Source organism: Haliotis rufescens, unplaced genomic scaffold (genome assembly GCF_023055435.1).
Source record: "Haliotis rufescens isolate VD_foot unplaced genomic scaffold, xgHalRufe1.0.p SCAF_10, whole genome shotgun sequence".
NCBI lineage: Eukaryota > Metazoa > Mollusca > Gastropoda > Lepetellida > Haliotidae > Haliotis > Haliotis rufescens.
In genome coordinates, this window is record NW_025963780.1 from 17,961,978 (window position 1) to 17,979,991 (window position 18,014).

The following is an 18,014-nucleotide window of genomic DNA, read 5'->3' on the forward strand; positions in this document are numbered from 1 at the left end:
TTTGATAATTTATGCATCCTTGCTTTTCTAAGCTTCATCGCAGCACCACACGGGTGGTTTCTGTCCACTGGTTACTTATGCAACACCCATCGGGATACCCATTGCCGATAACAAACCCTCCTGAATCTGGGTTTCTGTCAACGGGTGCCTTTGTATCTGGAGGAGCACCCGCTTCCGGATACCCGGATGCCTTTCAGGCAGTATACAGTGGTAGGCCAGGAATCCAGGGAACGGACACCATCCCTTTTTGTGCTGTGCAGGGTTCCCACACCCAAAAGGGAGTATCATCGGAGGCAAATTTGTGTTCTGCGTGGGTTGTTACAATTTCCAAACCGAGGTTGTAAGAAATGAAACCAATCGTTTCAGCAGGATGACATCTGATTGGCTGAATAACAGACGCATCCTGCACTGAGATTGGGCATTCAGAGGTCCCCCATGGTCCTCGGATCCTCATGCAACAAGGCCGTCCATGGTACTTTGACGAGGTGTCCTCAGATCTTCATGCAAAGAAGCATCTCTCCGAGTAAAAAGCTAATATATTAATGCCATTGTGCCGTTAAGCAACAAACAAAACATCAGAACTTCTTTAGTCCAGATCCCATTTATCCGGAAGCCCCGCCCTCCAGAAGATTACAGTTGTTAACGTATATAGTAGGGAGATCGTTACTTGCAAAAGACTTATCAATCAGGAGATTCCTTCACTAGGATTGCTGTGGGGACTCGGGGTAGAATGTGTCCCCAGCACCCCATTGCTGGTACTAGGAGGCGACCAACTTGAGCAACCTGTATCCTGTATATAATATGATTTTCTTGAAAAATGATTTCCATTTATAGAATTAAAAAAATATAGTTTGATAAATTATGCACGTTTTGTCCACGTGTAAACGTAAATGACATGATCATCATAATAAATAACCTTATTCCAAAATGTTATATACAAACAAAGGAAACCATTTTTTTACATTTTAATACAAATATTATGCAAACAACCAGAACAATAGGTGAAAATAACTAAAATAAACATTTAACAGGTATGATGCGTGAAGATACTGTGGCTTTATATAGGCTGAGAAAGCCAGAAAGATAATGTGCAAATAGCTGTATTATGAAAGGCAAATGAAACGATGATATCAAGTTATTTATATTCGAAAATCAAACATAATTATGCAGGATAAACGATCAGCCTTTAGGGCTATGTACACAACAAACCACTTTAAACTGTTTCACGGTAAAAAGATTATGACCTCTCAGATTTTCTTTCGCTGACAAACTGCGGTACAGTCCTCATGATAAGGTCACCTTAGTTTGTGTAAAGTACACCAAAAGTGCTATAAAAAATGAATTTATGATAATTGTTTTTAAGAATATATATATATAACTCCTCAGATTCACTTTTTCTAACAAACTGCCGTACATACCTAATAATAACGTCATCTTTGTTTGTGTAAAGAGCACAGAAATTGGTATTGTTGCTTAATCAAAATTTGGATGTATTCTTATTTAAATCTAAATATAAAAAATATTAAGCTTGAGCCCAAATTAAACGAGGACCTAATTTCTTGACAGCCATATTAGATATTGTACTTAAAAATAACCTTTCAGTGTTATTCAAGATGGATCCATTTTGTTATCTTATCGTGTTTTCTAAAGAACATTCAAAAACAAATGGCTTGCTCTCATCAATATAAAATCTCATGACTCAATGAACTTTAGATAAGAAGAATAGTATATGTATGCCGTTTAAGCCTTTAAGTTGTTTTCTTGAGTTCTCGTCTTCTGTCCTGGCGTCCCGCAATCAGCAAAATGGAAAAGGTGGCCTCTCGCTTTTCTTGAATATGATGCATACAGTATATCGGCTGTAGTGACGGAACAAAACGATATGATTGCCAGAAACCCGAACAGTGGGGGGCGTGGCAAAGCAACCACAAGTGCAAATTTCAGCATGTCCATTAGCATGTTGATTGACGTCTGTACTCCGTTAACCACACCCCTTTCAGATTCCTCCACGGTCTCGAGAAACAGCTGGGTAATGGTCAAATCCGCCATCCATACCCCTGTGGAAAAAATGATTCACCTTTAAACCCGACACCTGGAGACATTATCTGGACACTGGATAAATTCAGCTTAGCGAGTTATTCTGGCAGTGAAAGTTAAGAGGGACTAGGCCTCAGCCAATTGTTAGTCAAAGTGTGTTCAATAAAAGTCGTTCAGTTTTGTTTGCCTGGTGGAAGTAAGTGAGCTTAAAATTGTGTGACCTGGATTTTACGCCGCTTTAAACAACAGTATATTAGCCTACTGGTTGAGGTAAGACCAAAGTGACGCAAGTATACAACATTAATGGAACAAACGATCGGGATTCGAACCCATATTGATATGATTCTGGTACGACTAGGTGACGCAAATCTGCACAGCGAATTGCCGCTAAACATAAATGAAGCGAATTCGAAGCTCGATGAATGGTGAGTAAAATTGGATCAATTAATCACATTCGAGACATAAATTACCTTACTTCAAGTACAGAGTAGGTAATTGCCTTTCCACAGTTAATTTTACAATGAGGAGACTACCAGCAGAATGATCCGGCGCCTAAAAACATGAATAATATTTTTTTACAACTGCTTTATTCCTATAAATTCTACCTGCAGTCAACAAAGAAAACATCCTACCAAATCTGTTTCCAATGATGCCAGTCATAAATACACAGATGGAGATGATTGACATTGGTGTCGATGCCATCCCTTGGCAGGCACCCCCAGCACCATCAGCAGTGACGTTGAACAACCCCGCCCCGAGTGGAACCACGTCTGCGACGGAAGCGTTGATATAAGTGCAGTTGACAATGTCGGTTAGGTCTGTCGGCGACCTGGACCAGTAGTAAGGGTCAAAGGGACTTCCGGGCAAGAGGATAGAAAGGACACACAGTGTTAAGAAGATCCACTGAGCTCCCAGTGCAAAGAGTCCTGTTCTCACGATGCCTATTCGACGCCTGATCACCGGGTACGCCATGGTTCCGAAGACGCCATTCAAGGCTGCCCCGCCCATCAATAGCCCCAGGGTGGACTCTGACACGCCCTGTGTGTATATGTAGCCTGCGAGGGTTATGAAGTGAGAGAAATTATTTTATTTATGTGGCACACTTGGCAATACATGATTTGAACATAGGTGTGTAAATGCAAAGCCTAGCCCTGATCGGCTTAAGAGACACATAATCACGTTTGTTTGTTTGTATGTTGTTTAACGCCGCACTCCGCAATATTACAGCTATATGACGGCGGCCTTTAAATAATAGGGTCTGGACTAAACAATCCAGTGATTGATATCATGAGTATCGTTCCACGCAATTGGCATACAATGCCATGCATCAACCAAGTCAGGGGCGGTCGGGTAGCCTAGTGGTTAAAGCGTTCGCTCGTCACGCCGAAGACCCGGGTTCGATTCCCGACATGGGTACAATGTGTGAAGCCCATTTCTGGTGTCCCCCGCCGTGATATTGCTGGAATATTGCTAAAAGCGGCGTAAAACCAAACTCAACCACTCACTCAACCAAGTCAAAGAGCCTGAGCACCCGATCCCGTTAGTTGCCTCTTATGACAAGCATCGTCACCTCTTACGATAAGCATGTGTTGCTAAAGACCTAATCTAACCCTGATCTTCACGGATGTCACACACTCATTAAAAATACCATACGTGACTATAATTGATAAAAATAGCATCAGGTACATGTACATCCCCATGTATATGCACCAGATACGGCATATCATATTGGTGGAATGGAACAGTATAGTTATGAATGATGCGGATGTAATATGCGTTTCTACATCGCGTAAAGAGTGGAGGCTTGGGGTTGCGAATGTACGTAAATCATAATGAGAGAGGAGAGTTTAACATGAGGCTGCATTGACAAATAAGCAACTCATCTTCAACTCTGTCTAATTCCATGTTCAAAAGGATTTACAGGGCGGCAACGGCAGCCTAGTTCCACTTCTAAGGGAAGGGTGCCTATGTTATTCCATAGATCTCCCAACCAATTTCAAAAGTCATACTTCAACAGTAAACCCATTACATCGGCAAAGCTTTATGATCTATTATTAATATTTACATCAACACGTGCAAATACAGCAAATACACGCTTAGCCCAAGAGTTCGGGATAGAGGCAGACCACCTTTTTTTGTTATGTTTGTTTGTTTGTTTGTTGTTTAACGCCGCACTCAGCAATATTCCAGCTATATGACGGCGGTCTGTAAATAATCGTGTCTGGGCCAGCCAATCTGCAATCACCCGTGAACACTGAATACATGCGGACGCTTGTCGTGTAGTAACGACACGTGTATAGTTTTAGTTAGACTAACATTCAGTCCCAGCAACAAAGTTATCTTAAATAAAAAAAAATATTTATCTACAAAATATAAAATAATATCCAAATGAAGCCCTTAACAATGCTTAATTTAATCTCGACTTGCCAAATCATTCTAGACTTGAGTTGGATTCCTTTCTTAATTAATTCTCTGGTGCCTGGGTGAGTGGGTGAGTATAAGTAAACTAATGAAATGAAGCTGTTTATAATTCGTAGCTTCATACCGGTGTGTTGCCTTTGTGCGAACCCGACCATTGGCTGATATGGAAACACTATCCATGACAGACGATGCACGATAAATATAGCTGATGTTATCTAAGCGCTCATTGGTCTGAGCTAGTTTCTCTTTCATCGGAACCAGGCCGTGACATGATTCGTTGGTTAAAAGTAGCTACTACAACGATGCGGCCGTTTGTATTCACGAGCACCCTCAGGAACGTTGTGAATATAAACCGTGATGTATTGGGTGTTCGTGAACATGTCTCGTGAACGATTCATTTCTTCATGATAAAAAAATCCGGTTTGTCAAAGTTATCGGTGTCAATGTAATGACCAAATTAGACTGGGCGTCAACTGAAGTGAGTTATCTGTCCTTGCCTGAAATAACGAAGAGAGAAAACCATACATGCCTACAGTGATCCCGTCAAATCCGAGGACAGTCAGATAGAGGAACGCGAGGGAAAGGCCCGCACGGAAGACGTCATACTTCTTGTAGGTTTGCATGCCCCGGTACAGCACTATGAAACTGTACAGCATGCGGCTCATGCAGCTAGTGTCTCCATCATCGACGTCATTCTCCCTTTCAGCAAGTGGTGGTTTTGCTGGGTCGTCCAACGCCGTCACGTTTTCTGGCACCAGAGGTTCTTTAAAGTTGACTTTTGCGTAGCCTGTGACATCTGACAACTTTATATGGCTGTCTTCATGGAGGATTGAGGAACCGAGGCCTAGCAATTGCAATCATATGCTGTTATACGTTTTATAGTCAACACACAGTGAAACCTCTTATGTTCTTTACCCCGTTAATCAGGAAACACCGTCTTCTGGACAATTACCTTTGGGAACGTCTCTTAACAAGAGGGGCATTCTTACCAATGACTCTTTCACGAGGACATTCGTTAATCCTGACGATTTAATCGCTAACGGAGCAGTCCGGAGTAACTTGTGTCACAGTGTGTGAGTTGATACACTTCATTTTCATCTCGTGAGACGTTCATTGTTACATGAGACGTTCTGACTTTACGAAACGAGGACAGACATTAACGTATTTTCCGAGATGTCTATACTCATTGCAACTACTAAAGGGTCACCTATGATGACATATTTTGGGACAAAACACTAATTCCCTACTGTAATAAAGACATACAGGCGGGAAAAATATGTATTGGGTTTCTATTCTAATTACATTACATATGCATTGGGGCAGCTCAGTGGGGACCTCATGACACCATGTTCCCACAAACAGCTGTTACACTAAGGGCGTTGAAGAGAGTAAATGTAATTGAAAACTGAAAGAATATGTCTATTTAACCATCACTCATTCCTGCAACAGTTTGTAAAAAGTAATCTGTGGCTGAGTTATTTTGTATGACATTAAATTTGCAACCACATGACCCCTAGCACGTTTAAAATGTTAATTTGTGCCGATCAAAAAAGGAGTTTTATTGATTTTCAATGATAGGGTGTCTGAGATACCCATCAGCAGTTGTCTGTAATGCGAATTGTTCATTTTAATATTAAAACGTTTTCATTCAAATTATATTTTAGAAAAATAAAACTGTGTGGAAATATAATTTGAGTGCTGACAAAGCGCCAGTACAGTTCATTTTGGATATGAAATCGCTAACTTAAGTTATTTTCAATTGAAAATCAAACATATGATAAAATCAACAGAGATGTGTTAGTTTTTGTCGCCCCAAGGTTTATATTAAAGAAAGCATACACTTAGCCCCAATGACCAACGATCCTCTATGTACCCGGAACACAACTTGACCAGTGGTCTAAGCCGCCAGGATCCGCCCGTATCTGGTTCCAATACCAAACTCTTTAGTCTGTGTACCGTGGTTGGGGGTTTCATTAAATTGGTTTTATCACAATACACCGGGTGATATGACCATCTAAAACTGACACGCCGCGATGTAACTGAAACACTGATCAAAATCGCCTTCAGAAAACTCTCTCCTACATGTACCTTTATCTTTCCAAAGTTTCTTATCCTTCCTGAGAGATGGCACAGTCTGGTACACCTTCCACATGAGATAGTAGCCGAAGAAGACGGAGAGAGCATTCCACACGCCGATAAACACACCAGCGATCTTCAGACCGACATGAGTCATGATCTGACCCGTGACGATCGGAGCAAGGACCATGGTTCCCAGGTCGATCCGGCGCAATGTAGCTGTCATACCTGAATATAAACCGACATGGAAGTAAAACGTATGTATGAAAGATATCATGTAAAGCCATGAAATACGAAAAAACATGTTTCTCATCATATGGGGGTCGTTTTGAACATGCCTCGTGAACGATTTATTTCTTCGTGGTCAGGAAATTCGGTTTGTGAATGTCACCGGTTTTAATATAATGACCAAAATAGCCAGGGGGTCAACAGAAGTGAGTTATCTGTCTTTGCCTGAAATAACAAAAATGATAGACCACACTGCAGACAATTACACCTAGAAGACACATTTTGGATCAAGACGATCTGGCAACTGAACATCGGTTGAACCATTCTTGCATAGTTTCATCAGTCGAAAATTACAAAATGAATCTCTTTGAGAGTATTGGTGGTAGCAATTATAGTTAAGGAAACATTTTGCTGAGAATAATAGATAAGAAAAACTCTCGTTTGACCTTAAAATCAAACTACATAATATCGTTATTGTCATGCCGGATCAGTTTACAAAGTGTTCATTCTTTAATAAATCAATTGTAGGTTTGTTTATAAAGATGTACGATTAATGTGAGGCGAGGTGAGGTGAAATTGGGTTTAACGTCGCGTCCAAGATTATTGCACTTATATAGCGACATGCATGCACGTGTGTGTGGCTGCTTGTACTAGTCAGGACTGGTGCCGATTTATAGTGCCAGCTCACAAAAGATACCATGCCGCAGTTTAACAAGACACAGTAGACTCGAGTCCATTAATGTCGAGCCACAGACAACAAGTACCATCTTTTGGTATGGCGCGGCCGGGTATCGAACCCCGGACCATCCGCTGTCCGGGCGGACGCTCTACCTCTAGACCACGGAGGCGGTCGCACGATTAATGTGTGTATAAGGGAGTATATATACTACATGACAGATTTCTCCAAAGTACTTACGTACATGGGGGAACAAATGTTATAAATAGTTATTATAAAAACCAAACTAATAGTTGGATTTGAGTAAGTCTGAGAACTAATGGTGAGGTAACCGATACCAAGTTTCGACTTGGTCTTGACAGTTTGAGGCAATGCGGAATGATGACGAACGACGGGTGTCCATATGGTCAGGTTATCCGATCAGGTTATCCGGGTATTATGTATCTATCTTATTACAATAAATACCCTTGACCGATTCGTCACTAAAGCTTAGTTTCAGAAGTGACGTCAGCTATCTCCATTCTCCTATCACCAACCTGGCACTTTCTCTCGCCCATGAATGTAATATGAGTTTCAAAGTCGTGCTATTTGCATCGGGCTCTATTGTAGAAAATTGGCATAGGGTATTTATCATAATAGAACGGAGATATTATAACGCGCTAATCGAGAAATGGTCAGGTGGTCCTTTGAGGCTAAACACTTACTGGCCAGCATATCACTGTTCCCACCACAGATTTCCACAACCCAGTCTCTCTCTATGGTAATGACACGTGCAACCTGGGCCAGATTACCCAACACCGCGAACAGGATTATGAATCCGTAACAGAGATTGCGCTTCCAGCCCACCATAGGTTCCTCCGTTGAGTCTCTGTGCCACAGGTAGCCACAGACAGCCGTAACAGACAGTACAATAAATGTCTTCTGTAATATCAGTGCTGTCTGGACGGCTGTGGAATATATGACAGGGTGTTAATGCATGGATATTGTTTACTGCCGCTGTCATTACGACAGTTATAGATTCATCACTCATTTTACAACTATAGATTACTCCTCTGTCGAAAAATGCTGAAAAACGATAGCCAATCAATCAATCACTCAATCAATCAATCACTAGAAAGGCTTATACCCACGTACATGAAAATATCTATTTTGAAAATACAAAAACAAGAGTTGCAGCTAAATAACAATGTTACTATAAAAAGGAGCTCCGTAAAATTAAAGCATCCCCAATATAATATAAGTAAGACTAAATTAGAGATGCTTTAAATATACGCAGTTCCGATAGTAAAGTGAATAGCGATAGTAAAGTCAAACATCTCGATCAGGCAAGACAGAAAAGACATGAATGATTTTGGATACGTTAACTGGGCGTGGCGTATCATATATATCGTATCGCTCGGGTTTGTGTTGAGGTACGTTAGACTATAAAATTTCATACTATGGCTTATAAGTATAGGGTATAAGACATCGCTTGTGATGTATAACAGAGTATAACCCATTATTGTATCGATTCTTGTAATGTCGAGTTACGCCAGAGCGTTGTCATGTATTCATATTTCGGATCTGTGCCGATCCGTGAAACGGTATAAACCCTGTAAAGGGACATATCTCTAGTTGGGAGTGAATAAACGACAAAAAACAATGTTTGGTGAAAAGCGATGTTACTTCTATTTGAATAAGGTTAAATCCTGAAGGTGAAGATTAAATTCTGCCCACGCAATATAACAAGCATCACTATAACTCTTGATAGAATGTGGAGTTCACCTCGAAGTCTCCCTGTCCTGTCTACCCAGTCTCCGATCAGTGCCCCGAACAGTAGCACCGCTACACCCACGCTCAGACCGTAGATGGCCGTCAGTTGCAGGGACTCGGGTAGGATCTCCACCAAGAGCAGGCCAGACCCGAATATCCACATGTGATCTCCCTGAAAGTAGAGAAAGAGAAGACTGGTAACGTTTGTCAGCTGTGGCCATAAACGGTTTCACGAATGTTTTTCATCAACCTGTTGGTTCTACGAAATCGTTCTCATGTTTTCTAATCTTTTAAATTTTACGGTTTCACACTTGAATCTTATTTCAGCGTCTTGACCTGAACTGGAAACGGCCACTTTGAGTGAGTGGATAGCAATATTCCAGTAATATCATTGCGGAGGACACCAGAAACTGGCTTCATACATTGTTGCCATATTGGGTTTCGAGCCGGGCCTGCGGCGTGACGAGCGAACGCTAGAACCACTAGGCTATCGTTGGGAGCGGTCATGCGATCCGTGGGATGTACTGGTTCTTTTTCTAAATGTACCTATTTTGCAATGTAAGACCCAAATCGCGAGATGGGTTCATTGAACATTGCCGTGAAAGATATGTGTTAAACGCCGTTTTGAACGGTATTTCAGTAATACCACGATGGGTCAGCTTGATGCAGGTCGAAGACGTTGGGACCCGTGACGATTCGGGGTAGAATAGGTCTTCAGCAACCCATGCTTGCCGTAAAAGGCGACTATGATTGTCTTAAAAGGCGTCTAACGGGATCGGGTGGTCAGGCTCGCTGACTTGGTTGATGCATGTCATCGATCCCAATGGCGTGGATCGATGTTCAAGATGTAAATCACTGGATTGTCTGGTCCAGACTCGATTATATTCATATAGCTGGAATATTGCTGAGTGCGGCGTTAAACAACCAACCAACCAACCAACCGAAGACGTTGGTGTCGAAAGATAATCCTGGCGAATCTGGGACTCGTACCCACATCACGGGTTTACGCCACGTATGAGGGACGCAACTCTGCCCAGCGAATTGAGGCGCTTCAGACAACTGGGTCACCCATGCCCGGACAACACAGGACTACACATGATGTACGGGGCAAATTAACATAGGTTTCGTCTAGTTATTTATACATATAAGGGTATGTTCATTTTAATCTATACATTGCCAAGCCTTCACATAGCATGCATGCATACCCATATCCAGAGTCCAGTAGAAACTATAGTCCTCGCCACTTGAAATAGAATCACGAAATATCGCGATCATTAGTTAACGAAGATAGCTGCGTGTGTTCTGACTTATAAAGTGAAAACAAGCCTTTCTTCTGATAAGGAATATTACTTACAGTAATGACAAAAATTGCAAAGTGCACTTTTGAAGAAATGTGCATTTTAATTACTAGCGATAAGCATCATCATTGAGTTTTTATCATGTGGTTTGTATCCGGGTAATCTTCGGCAGTCAGGTGACAATATAAAGGCTATATTTAGCAGCGCGTGCAGCGTACTTACGTCATCAGCACGAATTGAAAGAAAAAACGGGATGCAGATGTGGTATTTAAAGCGCTATTGCGCTATTTCTCTACTACTAGTTATAACCGCTCGCGGTTACCTGGCTGCCGATTCTTACCCGGATTGTGACTACGTAAGAAAACCCCAAGGATTATGTTTATCACCAGCAAAATGGATATTTCTTGAAACGTGCACTTTGCACTTTTTGTCATTACTGTAAGTAGAGATTCCTTATCGTTGGAATGGCTTGTTTTCATATCATAAGTAGCTATATTTGTTAATTAATGATCGCGATATTTTCATGATTCTATTTCAAGTAGCGAAGACTATAAGGCCTCACCCATGAAGACAAGAAGTGACTGCTGTAGATGTACATGTTGGTGTGACGCACGCACCATTTCGGCCACCCTGAAGTGGAAGAGGTATAACACGTCAACGCACAGGACTAACATGTCTCTTTTATCATCGAAACATTCTATTTGGCGTGAAAGACAAAATAACTCTGAACGTTATATAAATGGATCAATGAAAATCAGGGATGACACTAGGTGTTCGCGAAAAGGGTAAGCTAGCATGTCCTGCATACCGGTCGCACCGCCACTCACACAATCTGCATAAAAAAGAAAGTACTTGTTGCCTGACGCCTCAAAACAGTGCTCATGGTTCGACAACGGCTTGTAAACAATACATTTAAGGGTTATCAGTCTGTCACACACACCCTCAAACAAATATATCCACTACAGACCATGTAAGTCTATAGCAGTGGGCAAGTCTAGGTTACTGCATTTTCAGGAAATGAAGAGAGTATCTGGACCCCTTTTTATTGTATTTTATTTACATAATTTAACCACTGTATTATTCCGTAAAAATGTTCAGTTCAGAGCCTAGATGTTAGTCTGAAGGGTTGTCAGTAGCGCGAGTTTGTCAGGTTCATTTGGCTTCATCCGATATCTCTGCCCGGAGAGCGGAAGGTCGGGGCTCGATCCCGCCCGCGTCATACCCGAAGACGTTAAAATATGGTACTTGTTGTTACCCTGTCTGAGGTTCGGCATTAGGGGTCTAAGCAAGAATTGGTCGGCTCGGAGTCAGTATATTGTGTCTGAGTGGGGTATATTTATGTAAAACTGGGGCATGGTATCACAGTGGGTTAGCACCATAAAATCGGCATTTGTCCGGATTTGCACACACAAACACACACACACACACACACACACACACACACACAGTACAAGTACAAGTATACACGTGCATGCATATATAAGTGCAATAATCTTAAATGCGTTTTCACCTCACCTTATTCTGCTGTACGGATATAAGATGCGCATGAATTCACTGTAAACCTGTAACACCAGATGCCACCGCGGTCTCGGATGGCGGTCATTTTGGAAGTCATGTTATTTTGTGATTCATAGAAATCAGGAATACGCTGATTTGAAGACAAAAACAAACGAAAACGATTTGAACATTTACTTTAGGCTCACGACCGCTGCCAGTTAGTGGTTTAGTCGTTAGTCACATGCGCGGTAAACCGCGTAACGCCATATGCTACCGCATATAGTTCGCATAGCATGGCGGCCATTGTTGCGTGAGTCTGTGAGTGAGTTTGGCTATGTTAGCAATATTCAAGCAATATCACGGCGGGGAACACCCGACATGGTCCATTTTGAAGACAATTTATTCTGTGTTTAACAGGAATTAGATTTACATGTTGATTTGAAGAAAAGGGGACACGGAAACAATTTGAATTTATTATGTATGGTGCACGGCTGCTGCAGATTACATTGCTAACACGAAAACGTCGTTTTTTCCCGTATATGGTCATTGGACGAAAAAAACGAAGCTTACCGTCGTTATTTGAAATCGGAATGTTATCAAGCTCCTCCCTTTTCTTGATGGACGCTGTCAATCAAGCAAAAGCTTCTTCCAATATTTCTATTTCTCAGATTTAAGTGGTCAGCTCTCGCGTGTTAAATTATAGGCCTGAGTTTGACAAGGTGCTCGTAGCGCTTGGCGGAAGTGCTGAATTCAACTTTCTACGCATGCGGATTGTTCAACTCCTTGTCCAAATTTCCCGTTTTTATTTAGTATCATCACCATTTCATAGTGATTCATCAACATTATCGGAACTGTACAGTCGACTCTGTTTTTGGAACCCCAAATACGACTAGAATCGGTACTTTACAAAGACACTGTTATCCCAAATATAACATTTGATACATTTGACCACTTTCTAAATGACATTGTGTATTCAAAGAGTTTTGTATCTTATATTTACAGCACTTACGTGATCTAACGTGTACCAACTGCTTTCTCATCAAATGACACAATGATATCGGTGAGATTTTTGTCTCAGCGCAAGACTCAGAAACGGCTGAAGTGGATTGTTACTTTCGCAGTCACATGAACAACAAATTCACAAATTAATATCAAACTGAAACTAGAAAATATGTCGGCTTTCACAACTTTTCTTTTTAAAAGGTGACTTTGGTTTAAATTGCCAGAAAATATATACATATATTGGTTTCTGTTTAGTTCGGAATTGAGGAAATAAAGTTTATTCATAATTTTAAGGTTTTTTTCGCCCTCAAATTGACGTGTAACCTGAGTACATTGTTGCATGATTCCCTTTTCTCAGTTGAACATGACACTTGCCTTGTACCTGTTTCAGTGATCTGCGTAGTATTTTAATGTAGTGGACTATGTTCTGGTATTATAAACAGATCCCATGTTACATTCCGAACTGATGGTGTTTATTTTATGGATATCTAGGCTGCTACCCAAACCGATCCGAACAGGGAGCCTACTGCGTATAGTATGCTATTTAGTTAATGTGGCAGTGTACCAGACAATTCTACATTTTATTCCGCACGCTAATCTTGTTACGTTTACTTTAAAGTCATTAAAAATGACTTAAAAGGAGAAATGTTAAATTAGTTAATTAATCAATAAATTAAGTATTGCATGCTTCCCTTACATATTTGCTACTGGGTGTACTACTGCATTGATTCAAAGTTTAATCAACGATATCAAAATCAGCTATTTAAACTGCTGAAACACCCAAACACAAGGCTATTATCAAGCACGGGTGCCACGGGTGTGGCAGGATACGCTCACATTTTCGTGAGAACCTGGTGAAAAGCATGCACCTCTTCGGATGTACATCCCACATCAGTCTGATATGCTGGGATAGAGGTGAACTACTGTTCACGGTGGTGTTCAACTCGCTGTGTTGCGTGCTACTGCAACTGTCAATATCATGTGTAGTGACGTCATGTAATATATACAACATATCCAGCTGAATTGATATTATACTTGCGTGAGTGTGTTTTATATCAAGACCCACATACCATATTTTTAAACACACATAATAACTGATCCTCTGCAGGCATAGTACCATGTACTAACTACCATATGCACAAGTGGTCGGAATTTGCTGGAATTTGAGCAGAGACTGTGGCGTTTACAATTACCTGAGTAGGTTTCATTCACAGGCGCTGTGCTGGCCGCTATGTGGGACCATGCCATATAAGGGCAGTTGATAGTTAATGCCCCAAGATGGCAAGCAGGCGACGCATTTATCATTCCAAAATAGAGAGAAATAAAAACATTAACACAACTAATCTACTCATCTTTTAATTATAAGAGTAACATCAAGATTTCGAACTGCATAAAAACTCATTAATTTTCTCAAAGTTTATTGTATTTAAACATTTATGGCTCATGTTTCGAAATTTAATTTAAATTTTGGTGGTTGCTTTCCATCATCTCTGCAGGGCCGTGCAGTTCGCCTTCACACAGTCACATGCAGAAAATGTAGAAATGGTGACTGGGTGTGGTTGATCGCCTTCACTCATACGACTCCATCCGTTTGTTGGTATGGAAAGGTCCCAACTCCAGCCAGGTATATAGGTCGATGTGTATACAGCGCAACAAACGTGTAATGTGACAGAAACTATCGCTAAGGAATTACATATTTTGTGACTTTACATTGACTAGAGGATGAGTAAGACACAGTTATTCGTAAGCTATGATCTAAAAGTACAAATAGTCATTAAGTCAAATAGACAAAAGAAAATACACTATCTTCTGAGTAGATTTCCCATAGTTGTTTAGTAACACAAGGCCGCTGATTATACCCATCAGGAAGATTACCAAAAACAACAAACCAACGAATTATTTATTCGAGATGACATTAGAGGAAAATAAGCGTCAAGTCAAAGTGTAAACCCAGGTTGTACTGGTAAATGTATTTCAAATGGGTTTTGATGTTTGTGCCAAGTGAAATTCGCTGGATCTTGTTGGAACATGGGACTTTATTTATTTCACTGCCCTGAAATAAATTATGAATACATAATGCCATTTAGAAATTGGTCAAATGTAACAAATGTTTTATGGGACACTATCTTAGCCATAAGTAAGACTTTTTTACTTTTATTCACTGCGAGAAATAGATTATGAATACATAATGCCATTTAGAAAGTGATCAATTGTAACAAATGTTATACTTGAGATAACACGTTCTCAGTAAAGTGAAAATGAGACCCATCCGGGATTCGAACCCATACTCTCAGAGTGAGGTACCTAATCGCCAGCACACAAAGTCAGCGATACACCCCACTCAGCTACCGAGGCTTCCACAAAATAAAAGTCTGACAACTGGTAGTCGAGATCATTACTTTGTCAGAGGGGTACAATTTGCCTTTTACGAGAATCAAGGGTTGCTAAAGACCTGTTTAATAACAGTTTATTGTTTTTAAACAGTGTTATCATCAGCGGGCTAGTAATAAAATATGATGTACATGTACTCCAAATTACGAATTTGAACTTATGCAATATTATATATATTTGGTCAGTTCCGAGATGCAACTGTACATCTGCCGAGGAGTTCAGCAAACGATCGCTATTCGTTTGACCGATTCAACGACGTTAACCCTGTTTGCTAGGAATTGACTGCATGCATTTTAGTAGACTGGTAGTTGCATCAACACTTGTTTTATACCTGATGTTTAATTCTTTGTCAGGGATGCCTTGTCCTATCATGAACTCACAATATACCATCTCCACTTGCAGCAATAAATTGTCCTGTCATTAACCCACAATATACCATCGCCACTTGCAGGAATATTTTGTCCTATCAATACCCCACAATATACCATCCCCACTTGCAAGAATACCTTGTCCTCTCATTGACCCACACTATACCATCTCCACTTGCAGGAATACCTTGTCTTATTAATTCCCCACAATATACCATCTCAACTTGCAGGAATACCTTGTCCTCTCATTAACCCACAATATACCATCTCAACTTGCAGGAATACCTTGTCCTCTCATTAACCCACAATATACCATCTCCACTTGCAGGAATACCTTGTCCTCTCATTAACCCACAATATACCATCTCAACTTGCAGGAATACCTGGTCCTCTCATTAACCCACAATATACCATCTCAACTTGCAGGAATACCTGGTCCTCTCATTAACCCACAATATACCATCTCCACTTGCAGGAATACCTTGTCCTCTCACTAACCCACAATATACCATCTCCACCTGCAGGGATTCATTGCCCCGTCATCAACATGAGTGAAGGTCAAACATACCTTGTCAACAATAGTTCGCGTAAGACATTAAATGATGCCAATACTACATGACATATCAGTTACATCGTGCACAGAGCCAACGCTGAAGCAAATGAAAACCAGTTGTTCACACATGACGATACAAGTGTATGAGAACGGTAAACATTAAGTTCTGCATGATTTATTACTTCCACGAATGTCAAGATGATATAACTGAAATACTGAAATGAAATATATTACTACATGCAAAGAAACAAGAATTGTAAATCACCTGGAACTTACATTTGCTTGTATTGTCCATGCTGCAAGAGGCTGCCACAGAGTGCCCAAGATTGGCCCAGATTGACACCGGCTTCACGTTACGTCGGCTACTGTATCAGGCGGTCCTACTAACTGACATAGTCAGTGTGAAGCGCTCCAGACATGTACAGAATATATTTTCACAAACCCAAAGTAACTATGTGATAATTTTCTCTCTCTTTTAATAAAACAAAACGGGCTAGTTACTCTCAAATGTATTCATATCATATATTCATAACTGCCGATTCTTCATTAAGGAATTTTTGTGACAATATCAACTAATATTGATCCAATAAACATATCGCACCCTTCTGTAAACCACATTAAATGATTTTTTAACGCAACAATGTTAGTAATTATGTTCATATTTTCATATAATCATATTGTTGTATAATTCATTCATATAATGTTCACAGATATACATTATGTTATGATTGAAATGTATGATCAGTAAACAAAATGTTGATCCAAATATAGATTGTTGACGAACGATACCATATGTGTTTGGAAATATTTTAGTGACACCACGCTTCCCGAAGAGATGAAATTAGTTGGGTTTTAAAAGCACATTAATATTTCTACTTGATCAAACATTGCTGAATGGACACTAATGGTTCTTTCATAGGAATAAGGGGTGGTGGGGTAACCCAGTGGTTGAAGGGTTCGCTCGTCACGCCGAGAGTTCGATTCCCCTCATGGATACAATGTGTGAAGCTTATTTCTGCTGTCCCCCACTGTGATTTTTTTAAATATTGCACTTTGGCAGAATGTTTAAAAAAGGTGTTTTGGACTAATGAAGTTCTAACGAAACCAGATAATGTGACCTTGTTGACCTTATTTTCATTTATCTCGACGGAACTGTGCAATGCAATTTGCCTGTAGCAAAGGTGTTTACCAGTTAAGTTTAGAATGAAGAAGAACAGCTGATCACCTCTATGTATAAGGATCAACTCCATGTTCAATGTCAAGTGGTCCTAGACAAAGCGATACATACAGATGAAGGTGTTTTACGTCTTAGCTTTGTATGCATAACTCTATTTGACCAGCATAACAGGATACAGTGCCTGAACTAAGTCCTTATCGCGTTAAAAGATATGATTTTAATGGGAATGTCGTTGTGGAATGAACCAGTGAGGTCCCAGTGGATGTGAGCGAACGTTGTTTGTCTGTGACCACTCAGTGTGATAACCAACCTTCCCGTGACTGTCCAGCTTTTCGGGTATTTTTGAATTTCCTTGCTCAGTCAATTTGACTGGATCTTTAGTCTATAAAACTAGTTTGATATTCAGACGTCCAAGTGTCTTATTTCAGGACAGGCCCTCTTTGTTTATTTCCCGCTATTTGGCATCGTCGAGGTTATTCACTCATTAGAATGGTAAGTTCATTAACTCTGGTGTTAATTGGTCGCTGCCGACGTACTGGCT

General features: G+C 40.5%; 1 protein-coding gene across 1 annotated transcript; it reads right to left on the reverse strand.

Moving 5' to 3' along the window:
• Nucleotides 1-833: 833 nt before the first annotated feature.
• On the reverse strand, nucleotides 834-16,723 carry LOC124110721 (solute carrier family 40 member 1-like). Its single transcript, XM_046470084.2, has 8 exons — nucleotides 16,573-16,723; nucleotides 11,048-11,115; nucleotides 9,200-9,359; nucleotides 8,140-8,382; nucleotides 6,544-6,759; nucleotides 4,985-5,299; nucleotides 2,667-3,089; nucleotides 834-2,054 (listed from the first exon to the last, which is right to left on the reverse strand). The coding sequence occupies exons 1-8, from the start codon at nucleotides 16,589-16,591 to the stop codon at nucleotides 1,741-1,743; spliced, it is 1,758 nt and encodes a 585-aa protein (XP_046326040.1). The 5' UTR covers nucleotides 16,592-16,723; the 3' UTR covers nucleotides 834-1,740.
• Between the last annotated feature and the right edge of the window lie 1,291 nt (nucleotides 16,724-18,014).

Coding starts and splice junctions, on each gene's coding strand:
- LOC124110721 (XM_046470084.2), bottom strand. Junction 9,360..11,047: donor GTCACTTCTTGTCTTCATGG/GTGAGGCCTTAT, acceptor CTCTACTTTCAG/GGAGATCACATGTGGATATT. Junction 6,760..8,139: donor GAACAGTGATATGCTGGCCA/GTAAGTGTTTAG, acceptor GTTTATATTCAG/GTATGACAGCTACATTGCGC.